The 24,019-nt window shown below is 35.0% G+C and overlaps 2 protein-coding genes across 4 annotated transcripts; one reads left to right on the top strand and one right to left on the bottom strand.

Moving 5' to 3' along the window:
* Nucleotides 1–1,629: 1,629 nt before the first annotated feature.
* On the bottom strand, nucleotides 1,630–6,671 carry Fuca (alpha-L-fucosidase). The gene is made up of 10 exons (XM_065479545.1): nucleotides 6,526–6,671; nucleotides 6,165–6,360; nucleotides 4,918–5,071; nucleotides 4,749–4,855; nucleotides 4,317–4,477; nucleotides 4,057–4,258; nucleotides 3,581–3,721; nucleotides 3,355–3,517; nucleotides 2,278–2,416; nucleotides 1,630–2,076 (listed from the first exon to the last, which is right to left on the bottom strand). Exons 2-10 carry the CDS (start codon nucleotides 6,352–6,354, stop codon nucleotides 1,975–1,977), a joined length of 1,359 nt encoding a protein of 452 aa, XP_065335617.1. The 5' UTR covers nucleotides 6,355–6,360; nucleotides 6,526–6,671; the 3' UTR covers nucleotides 1,630–1,974.
* Nucleotides 6,672–11,999: 5,328 nt separating this feature from the next.
* On the top strand, nucleotides 12,000–23,806 carry LOC135937823 (aquaporin AQPAn.G-like). Of its 3 annotated transcripts, none has more exons than XM_065481081.1 (7): nucleotides 12,000–12,260; nucleotides 13,980–14,183; nucleotides 16,710–16,894; nucleotides 22,325–22,468; nucleotides 22,790–23,017; nucleotides 23,519–23,599; nucleotides 23,654–23,806. In XM_065481081.1, the coding sequence occupies exons 2-7, from the start codon at nucleotides 13,997–13,999 to the stop codon at nucleotides 23,765–23,767; spliced, it is 939 nt and encodes a 312-aa protein (XP_065337153.1). In that variant the 5' UTR covers nucleotides 12,000–12,260; nucleotides 13,980–13,996; the 3' UTR covers nucleotides 23,768–23,806. The 3 variants fall into 3 exon arrangements, with proteins under 3 accessions (XP_065337153.1, XP_065337152.1, XP_065337150.1); XM_065481080.1 differs by lacking the exon at nucleotides 22,325–22,468 and adding an exon at nucleotides 17,527–17,670 and having other exon boundaries at nucleotides 12,008–12,260; nucleotides 23,654–23,805; XM_065481078.1 differs by lacking the exons at nucleotides 22,325–22,468; nucleotides 22,790–23,017; nucleotides 23,519–23,599; nucleotides 23,654–23,806 and adding exons at nucleotides 17,527–17,670; nucleotides 17,992–18,219; nucleotides 18,706–18,786; nucleotides 18,839–20,533 and having other exon boundaries at nucleotides 12,019–12,260.
* Nucleotides 23,807–24,019: the final 213 nt, after the last annotated feature.

The raw sequence follows: 24,019 nt of genomic DNA, 5'->3' as shown, positions 1-24,019 counted from the left end.
CAGCCACTTTTCTAAAAATTTTATAGGTCAATTTTGGCTTCAACTGAATCCTAAGGGATGAGTTCATGCATTTACAATTAGGATTTTCCAGGGGTTTGCAGTGTCAATCCTCTTTAAAATAATATACAAACAGTTCTGTAAGTCCAGAGAAAATATTCCATTTTGCTTACTCGGCCAGGGAGTGAAATTTAACACTTTTACAAGGAGATCAGTAACAAGAGCCACTTCTCCAAATAGGTCATTTTTGTCCAATTCCAAAATTACCTTAAATTATTTAAACCAATTCTCTTTTACGTTTTTTAATGATTTGCTCGCGATTTAAATTTATCGACCAAATTGATAAATACTTATTTCCAAAATCATCGCACAGAGGAAAGGTTAAATTTTCCATCCCGAAGAAGCGAAAGTGATAAACGCAACAGAGTAGATTTAATCAAAACTAAATAGCTGACAAACTTTTTGTGTCGACTTGGGAACGGTTGCAGCAAACGAACATTTTTACAACCGCCAGCAGTAAATATGGTGTAAATGAGCCGTAATTGTTTTACACACACTCCGTTTCTTAGAAACGATCGTTTTTCTGCACCACAGAACAAAGCAGTCACAAAAAAGAAACTGCAGCAAGTTGTTTCGTGTCTCTGTACGCGTGGGTAAATACAGACGCAGGTTCGCGCGTCATTTTTCGAGAACAAGGCCACTTCCTGATGAGATGCGCACGCGCGGCGAACGGCGAATATGTCGATTTTGCACTGCACTCGGACATAATATAATGAAGGCTCATTGCAGCATTGTGCGATTTCTCCTATTAGTCAGACACTCGTCAAATGCGGGAAAGGAAGAGGCGCTAATTTGCTTAATAGAGGAGCGAACTTGAGCTGCTAAAAAGCATTAAGCTTATTTTCCTATAGTGCCAAGGGATTGTGAAAACTTGATTCTATTTAACATTGCGAGCAATAGATTGACTGTTTTGAAATTGCAAAATGTTGGAGAAATTATAACTGAGTAAGAAATAAATAGTAATTTATGAGGAAAGAAATAAAAAGAGTGAAAGGATGTTTCACGACCACGCGTTTCTGTCTTTGTAAAGAAAAAGTGATTCAGTGTTGGGATTGCTATTAATAGCTCATTCATAAATACGACTTTTATAAATCCTGAATTTTTTTACAAAGTTGAAAATCCCAGATATTTTAAGCTTTTTGTAAAGTTTTGGGGCAAATGATGGTATCATAATTTTTTCTAGGGATTTTCTAGTTAATTAAATCTCATTTTCATTGGGTTACAATTCTTCAACACGAGGTTCAGGTTCTAAACAAAGCTTTCAATTCGATTCAATTAGATTGATTGTTATTCCATTAATCCGAAATATGTAAAGGTGCGATTTTGGAATACGTCGAAACATACAATTTAGAAAAGCCAAATTAAAAATAAATACCAGGTAAAATATATTGAAGTCTACTTTGGATGGTGTAAAACAGTCAAATTTTTAGTATTATTTTTGAAAAAAATAAAATAAAATTGCTTAATTCTTTGTCTTCAGTTAATTCTCTCGAGAATAAAAAATAATAATTAGAGGTTGACATTGTGAAGGAAATTTAAATGATCGAACACTTCTTGTCCTCTTTCATGTAATTTTATTTTTGTATCTATGGTGTCGGCTACATCCATGGAAAGGCATTTCACTTGTTAAGATAGAAATTTATTAATTTTGTCTACCCCTGCAGCGATTTCTATGAATGGTCTGCTCATTAGTGGAGGGCTGCGGGAGTAGCCAAAACTAGGTCAACGATCCACCTTAAACAAATTTGATATTTCCCCAGCATCTAGGGCAATTCAAATTCCAATAATCATTTTGACAAAAGGTGCCCTTCAGATCTCGTGTCTTTTTTTCGAATATATTTAATATTAAATCAATTTAAATATCAAAATAACATATATTTATTGAATCACTTTATTAAGATTTCTCCTTCACACTAATTAATTAGTAACATCGGTGAACTTGAGGACCCACGGCCACGGGGCAGAAATTCTGGACATCCTGGGCAAATTCACTTCGATTCTATCGTCAATCGCGTGCCACTGAAAATAAAAAAAAACATTCAAGAAAGCGAAACCTTGGTGGACGATGCAAAAAATTAGGAAACCACGTGGAGATATATCACCGCGCCCATTTATGGAAATGAGAAAACTCTTAGTCTGCGCGCAGTGCGAGAAATTTTGCGTAATGTCGTGGGAGAACTACATGCAAACACATAATATCGTTAATTATCACACGCAGACCTTGACAATCGACGCGTCGCCGGCGCCGAGGATGAGGATTTGATTGTTTGGGCCAACCTGAGGCCGGTGCAGGACGAGCAGATCATTTTCGGGCCACTGCAAAACTGATGCGTATACGTAACCTTCCCTCTGCGTGTACCTACCAAGCGAAAACAAGATAAATCACGTGTCAAGTGCACCGCGATTTGTAATTCATATCTTGATTATGTTTTATGAGCTAACTAACACTCTCTGCAGCAAAAGCCTGATATTTGAAAAATACAAATTTATTTAAAACTTCATAAAAATTAATTAATTGAACGACTGTTTATTTTAAAAACAATTAAGATGATAATTAAAATGGAATGATACAGGGCTACAATTGAAAATTATTTGAATTGATGGATGCCATAAACAATTGATCGATTAACAATTTGTTCAACAACTTGCAATGATAAAAAAGGACCTTCCTACAGTAAAAATTCAAATTTACAGTGCTTGAACATATTTTCTTGGCATATTCCGATTCTTCTCGTCGCGATCTGTCCAACGGTGTATGCCATTTATTGGGGAAACTCTTGGTTTTGAAATTAAATCGGATTTCAAGTAAGGAGACAGCCATTACCATTTGAAAAGCACGGTAACTTTCCAGCCAATTTTCTCGAAAAATTACAGTGCTTCTTAGGTCAATTTAGAGGCTTTAACTAAATTCTAAGAGATGAGTCAATGCATTGGCAACAAGCACTTTCCCGGATTTTGCAGGATCATTCCTCTTTAATTTATTTAAATAATGTTATAATATAGTTTTTTATTTATCATTTAATATAATAGATAATATTATTTGATTTATTTAAAATATTTTATTTTCCGAATACTTTAATAATTTTAAATATTATAACCAAAATAAATCTAAATTAAAAATATATATTTTTTAAATTTATTCCATAGGTTAGCAAGTTCAATAATATTCAAGTAATGTTCTTGTTCTACCATCTCGTTGAGTGTTACTGTTTAATTGCTACTAGCTATTAATAATTTCTTTCGAATATTTTAAATAAAAACATAATAGGTGTCTTAATTATGGAAAGCCATACTCACCAAACTCCTGCTTGTTCAGTTTCATTCTGGAAGGTCCACGGCTTGCTGCTGTAGATGGCATCTCCATTAATCTTCAGCCAATCTCCCAATTGAAGCAACCTCTCCTGGAAAATGGGAATGATCGTTCCCTCCTTGGTTGGGCCAACGTTGATCAAAATGTTACCTGCAATTTTTGTTTTATTTTAATAATAATCTGCGGAATAAAAACGAAACCGGAATTGTTCACCTCCGCAGCTGACTGTCTCGACGATTTCTTTGATTAATTCTTGAACGGTGTAAACCTCTGAAACTTGGATCGTGCGGCGATAGCCCCAAGAGTTTCTGTCCAAACTCATGGCGTTTTCCCATTTGTGGTCAAGTAAAACTCCTAAACACCAGCGAAGAATATCATTATTTGAAGGACAGTAATTGGAAAATATAACAGAGTAATTTATCCAAGAGCAAATAATTGACTGAACTTTCATGCAGAATGTTGAACACATAATTTGTGGCTTATTTAATTTTTAAATCCCTGTTGAAAATTGAAATTTAAGCATTGAAAAATCAAATAAATATGAAGATTAAACGATTCGCATCAATTTGTTTTAAAAATAAAAATTAATTTTTTTAAGCAAATAAAATGGTTCACCCAAACATTTTCTCCCTTTTATTTGGCTTAAATTTGATTGAAAATATTATCAGTTGTTTCTCTCTCACACAGACCTGGATTGAACTTGTCCGCCCAATTGAAAAAGCCGCCATGCTTGCCGTGCGTGTCTGAGCCCCAGCGGTCGTTGACCAGGACCGTTTCGCGGACAGGGCTGTCGTTGTAGAGCCAGGCCAAGAAGTGGGTCGAGTTCCAGTACGTGTCCGGAGCCTCCCACTCGCCGTCGGACCAAATGATTTCAGGCTTGTAAGCCTCAACCTTTGAAAAAAAAATTTTAATCATTTTTTTTTAAATATTTTTATAATTTTAAATATACCAGTTCTTTCATTTCGGGCAAAATTTTGCCCAGGGCGAACTCTTGGGTTGTCAGATTGTTCTCTTTGTCTTGCAACCAAAGGGGGTTGAACCATTCGTAGAGGGAATGGTACAGGCCGAACCTCATGTCAGTGTACTGTCGCACTGAGTCGGCCAACTCACCTACACATTTAAAAAAAAAAAATAATAATTTCGTTATATAATTATCAAAACTACCAAAGAATGACTGAGTAATTCATAGGTCATTGGTAATTCAATTGTGCACTCAGCTACTCAATTTATAAAAAATTAAACAATCAAACTTCCATTCATTTAAACAAAACAATATATTCAAGTTAAATTTTTAACTAAATTTAATTTGTAGTTAAATTATTTAAAATAAAATTATTTTAAAATTAACTGTATAAATGATTTACTAGTTTTTGTAAGTTACCAACTAAATCCCTATGCGATCCAATGTCCTTAGCATTCCAGCCAAAGCTGTATTTTGACGGCCATAACGTGAAACCATCGTGGTGTTTGCTCGTAAGGACGACGTATCTGCAATCGAGATTCAAAAACTGTATTCTTAAGAAAAATAAAAAGTAAATTAAATCATTTACTTGGCTCCGGCATTGTGGAACAATTCCGCCCATTTGTCTGGATCAAACAGCTCGGCAGTGAATTCCGTTCCGAAATCGTGATAGGCAAAGCCGGGCCGGTAATTCTCTGCCATTAATTTCGTGTACGGAGTTGTTTTGTTTTGCTGTAAATCATCTAGAATAAAACAATAAATTATTCAACCATTTTTATTTTCCTTTAATTTAATTCCTTCTTTATTGAAACAATTTAAAATGTCAACTCTTTAAAGTGGAATGATACTGGGCAACAATTGAAAATTATTTGAATTTTTGGATGCCATAAACAATTGATCGATAAACAATTTGCAATAATAAAAAGGAAATTCCTACAATAAAAATTCAAATTTTGCTAATTTTCTCCAAAATTTACAGTGCTCGAACATATTTTCTTGGCATATTCCGATTCCTCTCGTCGAGATCTGTCCAACGGTGCATGCCACTTGTTGGGGAAACTCTTGATTTTGAAATAAAATCGGATTTCAAGTAAGGAGACAGCCATTGCCATTTGAAAAGCACGATAACTTTCCAGCCAATTTTCTCAAAAAATTACAGTGCTTCCTAGGTCAATTTAGGCTTTAACTGAATCCTAAGGGACGAGTTTATGCATTGGAAAAGCCTGGAAAATGCTTGTTGCCAATGCATAAACTCATCCCTTAGGATTCAGTTAAAGCCTAAATTGACCTAAGGAGCGCTGTAATTTTTTGAGAAAGTTGGCTGGAAAGTTACCGTGCTTTTTAAATGGTAAGGGCTGTCTCCTTACTTGAAATCCGATTTAATTTCAAAACCAAGAGTTTCCCCAATAAGTGGCATACACCGTTGGACAGATCTCGACGAGAGGAATCAGAATATGCCAAGAAAATATGTTCAAGCACTGTAAATTTTAGAGAAAATTGACACAATTTGAATTTTTATTGTAGGAAGGTCATTTTTTATTATTGCAAATTGTTGAACAAATTGTTTATCGGTCAATTGTTTAAGGCATCCAACAATTTAAATAATTTTCAATTGTTGCCCAGTATCATTCCACTTTAACAGAGAGACGCATCGGCAACAATAATCAATGAATTTAATTATTGGCAGAATCACAACAATTAAAAATAAAAAAGCCAATTGTCATTTTTTAATTCCACATAATCTACAACAATTTTCATCTTCCCACGCTGGTTACATTATAATATTTTAAATATTAGGTTCAGTTATTTTTGGTTTTCAAGATTTTATGTAATTACCATGCCAATGCTTCCAGAACCATTCAGAACCGAAGCCGGGCACCGAGAAGACTCCCCAGTGCACGAAAATGCCGATTTTCGCCTCATCGAACCACTCTGGCAGGGGTCGGCTGTCGATGCTGTCCCAGGTCGGCTCGTAATTGGCAGCAGCAGCGACGCCCAGCAGGCTCAATAGCAGAGCTAATTTCATCTTTGTCTGGAAAACAATCACATCCAAATAATGGTGTTTTCAAAATTTTATCAATGCCCGTTAATTTACGATTAGAATAGTTTTAAATTTAAGGAAAAATATATTTTGTCATAACAAAGATAAAATTCCCTTCCGTTTTCTTGTTATCTAACAAAAATTTGTTGAACCTACTTTGTTTTCCACGGCAGTTCGCACACACTGTTTCAATTAATACCAATTACGTGCGATCGCCCCTTATTTTATACACTCGCGTTTTATCTGCGGAGCGAACGAGCGCCTTATCTGGACTAAACAAAACAGATGATCATGTAGTGGCTGTGCACACAGATACCCAGCAGTTGGATAAAAAGCAGCGCTCTCTATATAGGCATTTAAATCCACCGCTGAGGGGCACTATACTCGATCGCTACTGAGCACACATTATAACTTAACAGGGTCACGCATATGTCATCTTTATCAGCCGATAAACGAGAGAGTCGCGCCGAAGTTAAACAACAACACAAATCAATTCGACTCAAAAAAATTTTACAATCGCGCGATTTCCTCCCAGCTTTATCGTGTTTTTGAGTAGAAAAATATGGCTTCTAGATTTTTGTTTTTCAATTTTTAAAATGACATTGACACTTCTCAATACACCAGAAAAGGTATTGGGCTAAGAAAAATGAGATTTTGTTGACTTCTGGATGGTGGTATATATGAGATTCCGTTCCATTTTAAGACACACAAATGTTAAAATTAAATAATTATATTGTAACAATTCATAGTAAATTAGTGTACAATACAACTATTGGCTAACATGTAGCCGTGTAAAAAATTTAATTTGTTTCTATTTTCGTAATAGCAATAATCACTTTGGCTTTTGTTTGTAATAACCCAACCGCTCCGAACAATCCCGCTTTGCCGAGCTTGGTGAGCAAGGACGTACAGAAACGCGAGCAAAACGCGGCTAAAACGAACAGAGTTCATGATAATAAGGACGGAAATATGGGCAAAAAGGACAATCAGGACGAGGAGAAAGGAAAGGGATACGGAAACGTGAAAATGTCTGATTCCAGCAGAGCTGCACGAAATGCACCCGCGAATCCGCCTTGAAACCCAAATTTGAGCCCTCGCTAAAAGCTTTTGCTCAAAAATAAAAAATAAAATTAATTATTTTACACGGCTACGAGATTGTCAATTAAGCTATTGCATACCAATTTAGAATTAATTGCAAAAAATATTACCTGTTCTCTGCTCAGTTCGCCTGAAACTTCTTCCAGCAGGCTGCGCCCAACTATGAATAACAAAGTCAGTTGGACGGAGCTTCAAACCAAGCTGGCTTATAAATTTGTTTTTGTTACGATATCAAGATTAGTACTGTCCCATTACTAGAACTTGTTGTGGCATTCAAGCAGGGAGTTTTTAAATTTTTTGACTTTTTTATCTTTTCTGTCCCAAACATTGCAGAAAGTTAAATTATCCATTCAGGATTCTGCAATATCTAATCAAGAACAGCATAAATTTATTTTCTCATCATAAGATTTAATTCTTTTTTATATAAATTTTTACTCCTAACAATTTTATAAATTTTATATGCATGTTTTAGGGCAATGCTGTTGTGCCAGTTTTAAAAAAAAAATGACTGCCTAAAACTTTTGACTTTTTTTCATCATTATCTTCAGCAATTGAGGCAATCAATAAAATATTCCTTTTATCGTTGCAACGTTCTGACCGTTTTCCCTTTTCACAATTTCTGTGCAATTTGCCAATTATGTGATGACATATGCTTAGCAATGTATTGGCAGTGAAATAATATAGCATACCAAGTTTTAAAGGTAATTTCTATATTTACCGCAATTGTTCACAAATAAATATAGAACAATAATTAATAATTTGTTGTGACGTATTTATTGTTTCATAAAATTATTACCATTTTTTGTTAACAGAAAATAATTTAAAATCGCTAAGATTTAATAACTAAATAAATTCGTATTGATTTAATTTTTAAATGTATTATTTTTGAAAAATTTGCTGTATGTTTTATAGTTGGAGCTGTAACGTCAATAAAAATACTGCCACAAAATGAACGGAATCTTCATTATAATTTTTTTTAAATGTCTCATTTTCATCGCGTTGTATGATATTTTTATTCAAATTTTACAATAATTAATTAATAACCTGTTTTTGGGTTAATACACTGAATTGAATGAAAGAGAAAGCAAAACTCATATTTTTAAGACAGGTGCTGTTCAGTCAACGTGGTTTTGGCAACTTTTCTCTAAAAAAATTACAAGAAAAACAATAGAGCTCCATTATTTCAAAGCGGCTCGTGCGTCGGGAACGTTATGAGGGCCACAAAGTAGCATGGTTAATTTGAAAGTCAAACGAGCGCCTGTAATTTTCTCGGCCGCCAAATTTGCGATCGCGCAGCCGAGCGCGGCGGCGCTCCGGAGTGCAGTGCCATCTGCGAACGCGCCCGGCAGACGCGAGCCGCATGCAAATCAGTAGCGAATTGCTGCTGCTGTGCGCACACACCGCGCGGCGACCGTGCGTAATCACCACTAATTTATGGGCACTTAACTGTGCTGAGCATTAATAAAATACGCCCATAAAAAATTCCTACAAGAAGAAATGTCAAGTTTAATTTTTCAATGACATCTCTGCTGTATTTTTTGTGTTTTAGTTCAAACTTTTAATAGTTTTGTATAAAAATTGTCCTGATCATTTGAGATATTTCGCAGGTAGTCAATTTGTTGAATGCGACTTCTTGTCCCTTTTTCCAGTGCAACAGTAACCTAAAATTGCTTTCGAGTCATCTCTGCTATTGTTTGCAGAGTAGAACAATATGTCACCAAATCTGTGTCCAAACGAGTACTGCCCAGTGCATTCAAAATTCAAACAAAAAGTTAGCCATGTGTTTTTCTCAGATTACGGAACTGAACAGACTGATTTTGCCTATTCCCGAATTTACAGATTTCCGCAACAAATATCCAGTAAAAATCCCGGATTGATATCTCGACTTAAAACTCAATATCAGTGGGGGGCTGGATGTTCGATAAAATTGGTTCGCACTGCGCAGGTCCAAGATGGCGTCTGAATGTGGGAAGCAAAAAGCTCTCTTTGGATTGCCGTACGAGTGTCAAGAATTTGTTTTTACGATCCAAAAGACACAATTAGTTATGAGTAATGCAAATTATGTCACAATATTGGCCAAAATTCTTTTCGAGCATTTTCACGTGACCGTTTTTCGCGCCATACTCCATCGGACGCCATCTCTGCGCGTCGCACGAATCTGGCCCCCGCTGCTCAATATTTATTAACTTGTTTCATAATAAAATCTGAGTGTTTTATAATAGCACAAAACAAGAATGTGTGTATATATGATGCAAACTTACATGATCTGGCCGAAAGGTACGAGACTCCCACCACTTATTAAAGTAACTAAAACTATGAAAAAATTGGGCTTGAAAGGTTCAAGAAAATGACTTTATTATATACATTGCTGAGTATGAGTAAGGTATCTGAAATCATAAATAGCTGTTCTTAAACGATTTAGAAATTTCAAGTGAGTTCCCAGGGAAAATTTTGGCTCTCTAGGTGACTCATAATCGATTTTTTTGTCTTATCAACATTATTTTTGAGTAATGTTTCTCCTGTCCAGATAGGCTGTTTGGTTTACTAATGAATGAACTTTTTAGTCGGTTAAAAGCGTGTATAGTGTCAGTGTGGTTATTTCACAGCAGGTTGCAGCTCACGTGCCGGCACTGCTGGTGTTCATGGCTCTACATCAATGTTTTTTTCTAGAATAAGCTTCTGACTAACTTTTTCGTTGAAAATATCTGATTTTTATCATCATGTGCCAAGATGCATTGTAATTTTTAATGCGAGTTTCTGTGTGTTGTAATTTATAATTAAATATCTACCGAATTTTATACACAAAAAATACTACTCAAAATCCAAGGACAAAAATGATGCTTAAATTGACCAGTTGCAAAAACCCTAAGTGTTAAAGGCATCCAACAGATGGCGCCACCATAGACTTTTTTAATAAATTTAATTTTAAGGCAATTTCACTGCGATTTTAGACTCAATCTTGCCATTCTTCACTTAAAATGATTTCTTTCGTCACGCTGGAAACCAAAATCGGTTAAGCCAACTGCCGTAGAATTGTGAAAAACTATTTTTTGAAATATAAAATGTTTTCCAACGTTTCTACGATGAATGGCTGAACTGATTTTAGTTTCCAGCACGTCAAAATAATGAAAATTAAGTGAAGAATGCACAGTAGCAGGATTGAGTCTGAAATGACAGCGGAAAAGCCTTAACATTAAATTTATTACGAATAATGCGGTGGCGCCATCTGTTGGTGGCTTCGAACACTATTGGTGAATTTCCGAAATTATTTCTTAATATCAAATAGTTCAATTTGATTTCAGAGCCTCCAAAAAATCGTCTTGGTGTCGTAAAAATTGCGCATTATAGCTCAACAATCTCAAATTTTATTGTTGCAAGAAAAGGGCAACAATCATTTCGACAGTGAAAATTTAGGTGTTTGTTAATGTTTGCGTAATTTTTACGGGACCAAGAAAAATTACAAGTTTATCCGATTTAGACTTTAAGTCCTGCTGCCACGCATTCAAAATATTGAATAATACGATTTAATGCGTAGGAAACCACGACAATTCATGTTCGTCGGGTCATTGCCCAATTATGAGATAACAATATTACAATCTGTTGGGTAGCATGCTTTGTTTGAGTAAGACACCAGTATGTATATACTTCCGGAGATATCAATCATTTTGTTTCAAGTGTTTTTAAGCCGGCGCAGAAGAAATTATTTTCCTTGTCGTGTGGTTCGAACGTCACTCTTCAGTGTTAGTTGGTGCAACAAAACTGGCCGCGCCGGTAGCATCTCCCGCTGCACTTCGTCTCGGTTTTTCTGGTTGTGAGGCAGTGATGGCAAGAAACGAGAATAATAACCATATTATAACAGCAGCGCAATCCACGCGCTATCCCTACTCGAACGGTACGTATATTCAATTAGCTCTCATCTTAACTCTTCTCGCGACTTGACTGGATGAAAACGCAAGCGAGTATAATTTTTCAGCTGGCTGACGCTGTGCTAGGTCAAAGGTCAGCGACGAGTGGCTGGAAAAGGAATCAAGCGTCTCATTATCTTTTTTCTTTCTTAATAACAAATGCACGCAATGAGTCAAAACTAAAATGGTCTTACTTTAAAATAAAGAGACAACGCTGAGTTCAATGAAACCCAATTACAGATTATACAATTATTAAATTCGAGTGCTGCGTAATGAACGCGTCTATTTTGCGATTGCTCGGGCCGAGGGGGCGACCAATTGGTTCAAGGGCTTTGACCGCATGATCGAAATATTGCTCTTGGAAATTCATCCCAATGGTTAAAAATTGTTAAAAGTTATTGAGAATCTAGCAAATGTATAAATAGTGCAGATTAAGTGTCGCGTGAGTGAGATAGAGGGGATTTTGTGCAATGCTGCTGTTTGCCTCACACAGGGAACAGGAGTCAATATCTCGATCCGCTAAATCTATCATATTTTAATTGTAATTATTTCATCAATATGTGAAATATAAATAAATATTTATGTAGAAATAACACTAATGCTGAATAGCACAAATAGAAGAGAACCCCAATGCGTGGGTTAGATGCTCAGAGGAAATGTCGCGGTCCGGCTCCCTATCCCGTTCAAAGAGAGCAAAATACCGCGGCGCGCGGGTTTAATTGGCGGCCCAATGGGAGCACCTCAGCCCAACTGCGCTCTCAAATCCCACAGAGCTCATCTGACAGATGGACGCATAATCAGTCTGTTGCAGTTGTTCCCCTTTGGCGTGTTGGTCCCGTCTTCGTTTGCTCCCACGAATGAAATTTTGACTTTTCGCTCGGCAAAGTGGTAAAGATACATTTTTTTTGCACTTGATGAACGATATTCTGTATTATAGAAGCTAGCTAGATGGTGAAAATTTGTAATTCCGAAGTTTTATGGAGTAAATTCTAGAATGCCACTGTGTGCGTATTTGTATGGTTGCAGTTTTTGATTCCAGTTTTAATTTAATATTTCGAACGTGGAATGATTTTATCAGATTTTATTTTTATATTTTCTGAAACTTAAAATATGTTTAACGTCACGAGCATGGAGTGAGACACATGGCTTTTATAAAACCTATTTATGTTTTGGTTTGTCATATATGTATAGAAATTATTTGTATTATTTAATTAAACATTTGATTTCGGCATAAAATTTAGATTTATGATAAACATTTATTTAGATTTGAATAATATTGAAGGATTGTTTTTATTTTCTTTATTCATTTGTATTAAATATTCATAATATAACATAAAGTGAACTGCAGCGGGGGCCAAATTCGTGCAACGCGCAAATATGGCGTCAGGTGGAAAAAACGGTCACGTGAAAATGCGCGAAAAGAACCGAGTTTTGGTCAATATTGTGGCACAATTTGCATTACTTGTACTAATTGTGTCTCTTTGGATCGTAAAAACAAACTCTTGACACTCAGACGGCAATCCAAAGAGAGCTTTTTGTTTCCCACATTCAGACGCCATCTTGGATCTGCGCAGTGGGAACCAATTTTATCGCACATCTGGACCCCGCTGGTGAACTGTAGCAATATATTTACAAAAGACAAGAGCATTTAAAAATAATAATAATAAATTTTTGTGAAGCAAATTATTTACATGCATAAAAAATTCCTTCAAATTGACTGGCAAATTTGTCATTGATAATTTTTGTATTTTAAACTAAAAAGAAATGTTTTCTAATTTTTAAATCCACAAGTTTTAAAATTGTTGACTATTTAACACAAAAAAATAGTTTTCACCTTAAAAAAATGTAAGTTATAGCCCCGGCCGTGTTAGGTTCTCTTTCTTGAGTTTGAGGACAATTTTTTCCACAAACTGTCAAAAATCCAAAAGTTTAGATGTCATTGACAAAATTACAATTTACTTTGAAGAAAGACAGTAGGAGCGTCACCAAAGAAAATATTAACAGATGATAGGTTTTGTTGCTCATTCCTTTGAGTAAGTTCGAATTCCAATTTTAATTTGACTCTTTGGGAATATTGTTTATTTTTATAAGGCAAAATTTAAATTGTTTATTGATAACAATTAAGGCAGAAGCACACTAGCGGTTGTAATATTTTTGCAGCTCAAATTAAAACAGTCCCCTCGTTGTATTTGCAAGCTGTTAATTTTTCTGGTTTTCTAAAGAACTGCTATGCTCGATCTGCAAAAATATGGAAAAACACCTCCCATACACTAAGGAAGCTACCGATATTTTTTTTTTTAAATATTGCTCACAGGAACAATTTCTTTTTAAATGAATTCAAACCTTGTGAACGTAAGGAAAAAATGATTGATTTTATTCAAGCTAAAGGTGTACTTAAAAAAATCTTTAGGTATACAGTTCAATTTTATTTGAAAAGTAAAATTATCGATATTTACACATTATCCGACAGATATCTCCTCCAACCAAAACCAATAACTGCTCGATATTTTTTTCTTAAAATATTATTAGTTTTCTATGTCCTGCGATAAGAGCGTCGTGGGAAAAGCGTTCCAATGACTTTTATAATATATCATAATTCGTTTTCAGGTGATCAGGTCGTCGAGATGAGCAGCGAGCAGCAGGAGTCTATCTTGGCCGCCCCAGCGAGCACCGCTCGGGGGCCAAGGCGGGCGGCCGGCAAGAGCAATTTCTGGGGTTATCGCGCCACTGTCGACGCAAACGCCAACGAGACGCTGTTTTACACGCACTGTGCCTCCGCCAGCCAGACGCTCCGCATGACCACAGACAAAGGTAAAGAAACTGCTGCGAAAACTGTGCCAAAAAACCTGCAATTATTTTTAAATTTGTGATCAGCCAGTTTATAAAGGTTCTTCAAGGCCGGGATTAGATGTTTTTCTAATAAATTGGGTTGAAATTTACCTAAGAAATTATCGGATTGTTACTCTTTATGAACATTTGTGTACCTAATCTATAAATTTGAGTAACTAGCTGGTATTTCAATGTTAAATTGTTAACAATTTCTTCGGAAATTATATAAACTAAGAGAAAAAATAATTTATATTCTTTTAATATATTTACTATCATTATAAAATTAAATGTATATTTTATTAAACCCATATTTAATAGTACAAATTTATTTACAACAAGAATGCAAATAATTAGTAATTATCTGTTTATTATTTGATGTTTATATTAATACTTATTAAAATAAAATTAAATGTTAAATACAGATAAATTGTCAAAGTTTAGTGTAAAATTATTGAAAGGGCAAATTAAATCAATTAAAATCAACCGTGAAATTTAGTAATTAATTCTTCAAGCTTGCTGTTATCACCGAGATTCATTTCCAAATTGCATAGTTGCGTCACGCGAAAATTAATTTATGGCTGTTGAAAGGGTAAATATTGACTGTTGGCGATATGTTTTATCCAACGAACGAAGTGTGCAAATTTATTATTTCAGTGATAAGAACTCAACACTTATGTAATAAATAATTCCTAAATAAGATTTAAAATTTGACTATCAATTTTTCTTAAATAATTCTAATCAGACTATCGAGGAAAATTATCTCCTGTTTTTTTTGGTGTTTAATTTTTTTAAATATAAGCCAAAGAGCAGTGGCATCTGCGAAATTTATCGCTTGGAGTTTGACCTTTTGTTGTTTTGTCGGAATCAAAGTAGGCGTGCCGGAATCGGGGAAAAATTCGCGCACCTGCGCCGATTTCCTCTCTCTCGCTCGACAAATAGGGAATAATTAATGCCGTATATTTCGCGCGTGCGTTAATTGAGGCAAGAGCGTTTGCTTTGATTTGTACGTGCGCACAACAGGTGTTCAGCCAAATGAGGCTGAGCAAATAATTCAATTTAAATGTATGCGCCTCTGCTTGGCCGTATTTGCATTTGCATTGATTGCGCGCCACGCGGATAATTTGCATTTAGATGCACTCAAATCACTCATGTGCGTCTCGGTTTATTGCCATTGATTTTGTAATCCGTGTGGATGTAAACCATAACAGCAGGATATTTGAGATAAGAAAGACCGATCAATGCTTTTATCAAAAAGAGCAGTGTAATAATGATTAACGTCCATGAGCAATAAGCGCGCTCAATCAAGACGAGTTGTTTTGATGACGTTTAAAAAATTAAAATAATTATTTATCTAATAGTTTATTCAGTTTATTGACGGTGCTCAGTCGAATTGTGCTTTGAGGATCTGAAGATATTATACGGCACGTGACTCGCAAATAAGATGGGTGGATCAGAGCTCAGAGCACATGGAGGATGTGCATTATTCAAGGAGATTGGAGCGGATCAGAAACGCTGCTTGGGTGTAGGTACTAGAGTGCTCTCATAGGAAATTTCAGAGTCTGTCAGATAAAATTTTAAGGTTTTAAATTTAAAGAATTTTTAAATGAAACATAAAAATTCCAATTAATATTAAATAATTCAGGTTTTTTCGATAGAGTAAATAATTATTTACCTTTTTCTCTTTTTTTAAATATAAACGTTTTTAACTGCATTATTACATTTAGGAAAAAATAAATCTTATTCAAACCTCATGGGTCAAAATCAATCAAATTGTAAGGGTTTCCTTCCCTCTAATATTTATTTGTATCTACATCTTTTCTGCATTTAAAAATAAAAATCATGTGTGGAGGATGATTTAATTAATGATGCTCGAAATAAGCTGTTTGGGTGTTGCATAATTTTGGTCAAAATCCGTGAGGTTAATTTGGTAAATAGCTAAAAATGTCTCCAGCTGCAATTTACCAAAGCTCACAATTTTAAAAGTGGGATGCCAGTCCAGAGGAAAATATCACTAATTTCAAATTACCGGAATTTTCTAAATGCTTTCATCTGTTTGAGTTTATTTTTATAAAAACTTCTTTTGGGGAATTCATCATAAGCTCACAATTAGAAGACAATTATTCAAATGGACAGAAAGGATAAAATCTGGAATTCATCCCGATTGAAAGCGATGAACGAGATTAATTTATTGAATAATTAATAAATCAATCAGGCTGAGTGAATGTGCGTTCGTTTTCGGCATAACTCCAACAAAAGATAGATCAGATCCGAGTAATTAAATTGATGGGTAGCAAGAGAGGAACACTGTAGAAAATGTGCCAATTTATTAAACCAATCTCAATATGAACGAGCAAAACTTGCTCCCCCAAAGGCACTTATTTGTGGGGCAGAAGAGGAAGAGGGTAAAAAATTTCGCAATTATTATTAATGTTTATTTGCCTGACCGATCATATTGTTCCTTATTTTATATTAGAAAAATGGCATTAATTTTAAATTTTGCTCTTTCAGGAAAGAAGGCGATGTCGAGGAAACCCAACGTCTTTCGGGTGGTCTTCGCCGAGTTTTTGGCCACCGCGCTGCTCGTTGGAGTCGGCTGCGCCTCCTGCACTGCTGCCCTCTCGCACAAAGACGCGCTCCAATCGCCCGTCATAACGTCTCTATCGTTTGGTCTAGTCGTCGGCATCCTCGTCCAGGTAAAAAGCATTATTTGAAAATGTGGTTTTGAAAGCTAAAAGTGTCACAGGATTAAATAAAACAAACGAATCATAAATGCAGTTGAGGTTTTGCGGACTTTGCATTGTAAAAATAACACTGTGTTTTAGTAAAAAATAACCAATATATTATTTTCATATGCAATTTAAATTTATTGCTAATATTTTTTGCATTAATAGAATAACATTTCATTAATGTATTTATAATTTTTTTTTTTAAGTAATTAGATTTTTTATTTTAACATTAATTTTCAAATAGCAAGATCTTTTTATCAGACAGTACGTGAGATATTTTATAATAATTTTATATTACTGACCGTTGTTAATTATATTTGCATTACATTTAAATAACATATCCCGAAGTTGTAACGATGAGTTTCACACTCTTTTTTAAAATATATTAGAGATATAAATAAACGTATTGAGTCCGTCGAGGAAATATTTCTCCCTGATAGGGCATTCTATAATTTAAATATAATATGTAATTTCGAAAGAGGTGCTCTTGCTGTATGATTTGACTGATTCTAACGTGTTAAATATTTTGTGACATGACATTGTCTTTATGTTGTTATTTGATTTGCATCCACATCTTTCATGGCATTTGCCTATTTCAGATCTTTGGACACATAAGTGGAGCCCACCTGAATCCGGCTGTTACTGTTTGCGCCGTCATTTTAAAGGAAATCCCTCTGAAATGGATGTTCGCCTACATTCTGTCGCAAATCTTCGGCGGCATCGCTGGATACGCAATCCTTATGGTATGACCCTGCAAATCTGCAAATTCAAAATACACACAACATCTATCTCTGCTCAACAAATTTTAATTTATGACTTAATTTTTAACCTTGTGAGGGAGCTAAATTGAAACTTTAATTTCATTCAAAAAACAAAGCTCAATTTTAAAGATTATGAAGAAAATAATTATTTCTGTTTCTCCATTAATTTATTTCCGATTCCTCTTTCCGTAAGATATTTTCTTATATTTTAAAATTAATTTTCTAATAGAGCCTCAAAATGTGTTTCTTCTTTGATATTTAATTTTTTTTGTACAATTTATTAACAAACGAATTGTATTTTAGTTGATAACGCCTGCAGCCATCATTCGCGAAGACTCGCATCAGGATTTCGGCTTCTGCACCACGGTTCCCAACCTGGAGCTCTCTACTTTTTCCGCCTTCTGCACGGAGTTTGTGGCAACATCTATGCTCATTCTGCTCGTCTGCTCTTCGTGGGACGCGAGGAACCCCAACAGCCAGAACCTACCCACGCAATTTGCTTTGGGCATCACCGCACTAGGAATTGTTTTTGTAAGTAGCTTTATTTTGATTTCGGCTCCAATTTTGACTAGCTTGTTAATTTAAAATTTATGTAATAATTGTTAATATTAAATTTATTATAAATTTTTTCCAAATTAAAAGTATCGAACCGTTGAATTCTGCCGTATTTATAAATAAAAATTGACACCTCTAAATATAGAAACGAAATTAAAAAATCAAAACTTTTAATAATTATATTCCTCTTGTGTTCTATTTATTTTTCCGCAAGGAAACTTAAGGAATAGAGACTAAACTGGTGGTATTCAATATTGAAGTAATTCTAATTAAATGGGGAAAATAAATCTCAAGGCAGCATTGATTTTTATATATTTATCAACAAATCTTCAAACAAAATTTGAAACGTCTGAACATTTCGTTGTTTTAATGTCAGAAAACAACTTAAACCCTTCAATAATTCCGTTTTTTAAATTTATAATTAAACGTCCAACTAGCTGAAACTTTTCTTGTGCTTCACAGGGTTCCCGAACCGGTCCGAGCATGAATCCAGCTAGGACATTCGGCCCCGCCGTTTGGAACGGCGTGTGGACCAAACATTGGGTATAAAACAATACATTTATTTAATAAATAAAAATATATTATTTTGGTTTAGATTTATTGGATAGGACCGGTGTTTGCGGCCGTGCTGGTCACAACGATATACAAGTCGATCTTCGGCTTCAGAAACAACTTAAGAGCAGATGAGGAAGAGGATGCGAACGAGATGCAAGTGCTGGGCGTCGCGAACCCCAACATGCCAGCTTAGTAGACCCTCGCTGTATGTGCGTGTTGCGTATCATTCGCCCCCGAGTGCCGTTATTTTGGCAGCAAGTTGGCGGGAATTCGTGTCAAGGCCATTGATTTTTCCTGCAGCGCACGTTTATGAATGAGGATTGATTTTAATATTACTGCCAAAATGAGAACGACAAGGCCAAATGTACCTAAATTTTTGCTTCTGGAGAAGAAATTACTTTTCATCTCAATTTAGTTTGTTTTATACTGAATGCGTGCGGATTTAATTCTGGTTCTCTTTTGAGGATTGATCTGACATCTGACACAGTCATTTGCAAAATTTAGGAAAACTTTAAACCATTGCTTCTAGAAATTAATTCAATTAATGTTTGTTTATTGTTCATGTATGGAAACAATTTCAGTCAAGGAATATCACCAATTAAAATATCATGAACAAAAGGCAAAATATGACAAGCACAAACTAAATAAACGCGCGTAACAAAATGAGTCAAAGTGTTGTTCTTTACATTTTAAAAACAGTCTAAATCTAAAATTGTGTGAAGCTTACCTGGTAAAATAATCTCCCTATAAATTATCAGCACCGAATATTTTTCTTGAAATTATGTCTTAAAAATTTCATTTATTTGCTCTCCAGTTTTTTTATAGAAAAAATTTATTTCTTTAAGGAAAACATGATTAAAGAACACAGCATTCCATTACTAACTATTCCTCTCACTATACTGAATGCAAAAATGGCTAATTAAATTTAAATTTTATTATCAACCGTTCAAAATTAAACCCCATCTTCTTGAATACCAAAATGTTCATAATTTTGTCACTGACGCAAATGATTCATACATTACATGAAATCAAAGTTACCATTATATATCTTAATTAGTTTTTAAATTTTGTTAAAACTGTTTTGTATGTAAAAGGTTCTGAAATTAAATTTCTCAACAGCAGCAAAACAAAAAGTCAGCAAAATGAATATTAAATTGACTCCCTTGGTCCGTTGCGTTTTTCAGCATTAATTAGTACACTTTTTTAATTCGGATTTTTTTTTAATAATAATCATTTCCAAATTTTTCAAAATAATCAATTGTCATGAGAATTAAATTTTTTTTTAAAGCTCTCACCCTGACACCAATTAAACTTTTAAATAATCTCTGTTTCACTTTCATAATTTCGTAAGGCCTGAATTTGGTTTTTGTTTTGAAATCAAAACTTAACAACGCTCAAACGTTTCTTTTTATCAAAATGGTATCAGCCGAGAAGACTTCATGGCCATTAAAAATTCCAAGTTGCGTATAACTGAAGTTTTTGCTCCAATTTCCATTTAGCCAAACGCTTCTCATGAAAAAACCAGAACATCCCCTTCTCGTGCTGTGAAAATATGTTTTTATTAATAATAAACATCAAAACCTAAAAAAGCTCCCTTTGCTGTTGCTAGTCGAGACGCGCGCGTGACGAGGAATTCAAACAAAAATGTGTCCGTTTTGTTAATTTTGTAAATGCAGACCTTGTGCGGTCGACCTTAGAAATAAAAATGAGAAGCCGCGCAGCGGTGCAAACGTAATCATCCCCTGTTTTATTCCAAATCGATTCCACCCACATAGACACCGGATCAATGGACCGGATCAAGACGATCAGAATAGCCGCGGCCGAATTCATCGGCACCGCTTTCTTGGTGGGTTTCGGCTGCGCCACCTGCACACAGGCCCTCTCCAAGGAGTCCTGGACCATCTTCCACGCAGCCCTCGGCTTTGGCCTCATCATTGCCTGCATTGTCCTCGTGAGTCTTTTATTTTTATTCTTTCTATGAAACTCTAGATGGAAACTGATGGAGCCACTATACCTTTCCGTTTCAGAACTGCCTTATTTCTTAAAAAAGTTTAAATCTAAAATTTATATTTAAAATTATCCAAACTGACGAATTTACAGTGGTGACGTCTGGTGTGGTGGCCCTAAAACCTAATTCTTAAAAATTTAAATTTCTTCATACGATATCTTGATCAATATTTAATTTGTTGAGTTCTCTAAATGTACGGAAAGAAGAAATTATCATTATTAATCTCTATATGAAAAAATAATAATTCTGAAACGAGGCAAACACGATAATCGAAAAGTGCGGACGAGAGAGGGGCAAAAATAAAAATTCCTCTGAATATTAAATAATGTACAGGCTTTTCGATTCAGTGTACTATTTTTATTATCTTTCGGCTATATTTTATTTTAGATATAGACGTACGGTTTTAACTGCATTACACTTATGAAAATATAAATCTTATTTGTATTCACCGTCAAAAATCATGAAATTGAATGATTCAAATTTTAAATTTTTTCTTCTCTCAAATATTTATTTGTATCTCCATCGTTCTGCATTTAGAAATCATAAATTTTCTAAAAATGCAGATAATTCACCGGAATCATAAAATTTCTTACGGTATAGAAATTCTTTTCAAGGCGATACAAATTGCTCGCATTGTGGCTCAAGCTGCAGCGAAGCTGGTAAAGCATTATACAAGTTGCAGCACTTGAAAAAGGCAGCATTTGCTTCTGAGGCCCAATTTGCAAATCAGGCGACATTTTTTGTGGGGAAGAAGAGAAAGAGAGTAAAACTTCATGAAAATATCTTTCATTTTTTCAAAATTTACGTTTAATTGCCTGATTATTATAAAGTAAGCACTAAATGTTTTACTGGAATGGCACTAATTTTAAATTTTGCTCTTTCAGGAAAGAAGGCGATGTCGAAGAAACCCAACACCTTTCGGGTGGTCTTCGCCGAGTTTTTGGCCACCGCGCTTCTCGTTGGAGTCGGATGCGCCTCCTGCACAAATGCCCTCTCGCACACGCTCCATTCGCCCGCCGTAACGTCTCTCGCATTTGGGCTAGTCGTCGGCATCCTCGTCCAGGTAATTAGCATTTAAAAATGTGGTTTTTAAAAAGCCAAAAGTGTCAAAAGGCTAAATAAATCAAACGAGTCTTAATACGGTTGAGATTTTTACAGAGTTGCATAGTTAGAATAATTTAGATTTGTCGCAAGAAAAAAAGGAAATTAACCAGTTGAATAAACCCTTAGTGTTCGAAGCCACCAATAACAGATGGCGCAACCGTTAACAATTTAGTTTTAAGGCACTTCCGCTACGATTTCAGACTAAATCTAGCTACTTTGCTTTCTTCGCTTAATATGCTTTCTTTTTTTCGTGCTGGAAACCAAAATCGGTTAATCCATTCGCCGTAGAATCATTATTTTTTTTTTAAATAAAAATTCTTTTCCACGTGACATTGTCTATAATTATATTATAATGTTGTTTGATTTGCATCCACGTCTTTTTTGCTATCTATTCACGGGATTTGCTTATTTCAGATCTTTGGACACATAAGCGGAGCCCACCTGAATCCGGCTGTGACTGTTTGCGCGGTCATTTTAGAGGAAATCCCTCCGGAATTGATGTTCGCCTACATTTTGCCGCAAATCTTCGGTGGCATCGCTGGATACGCAATCCTTAAGGTGAGGCCCAGCAAAGCTGCAAATTCAAAATACACTCAACTATCTTCTCTGCTCAACAAATCGACCAAATTTGGGCTTTTATGGCCTAGTTTTTATCATCGTGGGAGTTAAACTGAAATTCAATATAATTTTAAAGGCCGTATAACACATCTAACGAAGAAAATCTTAATTTCTGTTTCCCTATTAATTTATTTTCGGTTACGCTTTCCTCTCTCAGAAGGTTTTTCTTTTATTTTAAAATAAATTGCAAGAGCCTTAAAATGTTTCTATCTTCTTTGAAATTACAATTTCTGCAATTTAATAACTAACAAATTATTTTAGTTGATAACGCCTGCGGCCATCATTCGGGAGGATTCGCATCAGGATTTCGGCTTCTGCACCACGGTTCCCAACCTGGAGCTCTCTACTTTTTCCGCCTTCTGCACGGAGTTTGTGGCAACATCTATGCTCATTCTGCTCGTCTGCTCTTCGTGGGACGCGAGGAACCCCAACAGCCAGAATCTACCCACGCAATTTGCTTTGGGCATCACCGCACTAGGAATTGTTTTTGTAAGTAGCTTTTTTTAATTTCGGCTCCAATTTTGACTAGCCCGTTAATTTAAAATTTATGTAATTGTTAAATTTAAATTTATTATATAAATTTTTCCAAAAGGAAAAGTATCTTAATAAAAAAAATTAATTGAAACGTTGAATTCTGCCATGTTTTTATATAAATATTGATACCTCTAAATATTTTAACGAAATTGAAAAAGTGAAGCGTTTAATAATCCTATTTCACACATGTTCTATTTATTTTGCCGCAAGGAAACTTATGGAATAGAGACAAGACCAGTGGCATTAAATATTGAAATGCTAATTAAATGGGGAAAATAAATCTCAAGGCAGCACTGATTTTTCTACATTTATCAACCAATCTTGAAAACAAAATTTGAAATGTCTTAATAATTCGTTGTTTTAATGTCAGGAAATAACTTTACCCTTCAATTATTCCCTTTTTTTAAATTTAAAATAAAACGTCCAACTAGCTGAAACTTTTCTTGTGATTCTCAGGGTTCCCGAACCGGTCCGAGCATGAATCCAGCCAGGTCATTCGCCTCCGCCCTTTGGAACGGCGTGTGGACCAAACATTGGGTATAAAAACAATATTTTAATTATTTAATAAATAAAAATAATATTTTGGTTTAGATTTATTGGGTAGGACCGGTGTTTGCGGCCGTGCAGGTTACAACAATGTACAAGTCGATCTTTGGCTTCAGAAACAACTTAAGAGCAGATGAGGAAGACGATGATGCGAACTAGCGGAACGACATGGAAGCCAACAATGCGAACCAGTCGGATGACACGGAATTGGAATTTTTTTGAAAAGGAATTATTTTTCATCTGATTGGTTTTATGCTGAATGCGGATTTTATTATTTATAAAGAAAAATTTTGGAGAAATATAGAAATCCAGTCAAGTTTGGAGAATTGTAATTTTGCTTATTCTGCAGCACGATATTGTACATTTATGTGCAAATTACATACAATAAAAAGAAAAATAATTTAGAGCAGC

The sequence above is a fragment of the Cloeon dipterum genome, chromosome 2, assembly GCF_949628265.1.
Source record: "Cloeon dipterum chromosome 2, ieCloDipt1.1, whole genome shotgun sequence".
NCBI classification, from domain to species: Eukaryota; Metazoa; Arthropoda; class Insecta; order Ephemeroptera; family Baetidae; genus Cloeon; species Cloeon dipterum.
The sequence above is the reverse complement of the archived record's forward strand: the minus strand, read 5'-3'. Positions and strand labels throughout refer to the sequence as shown.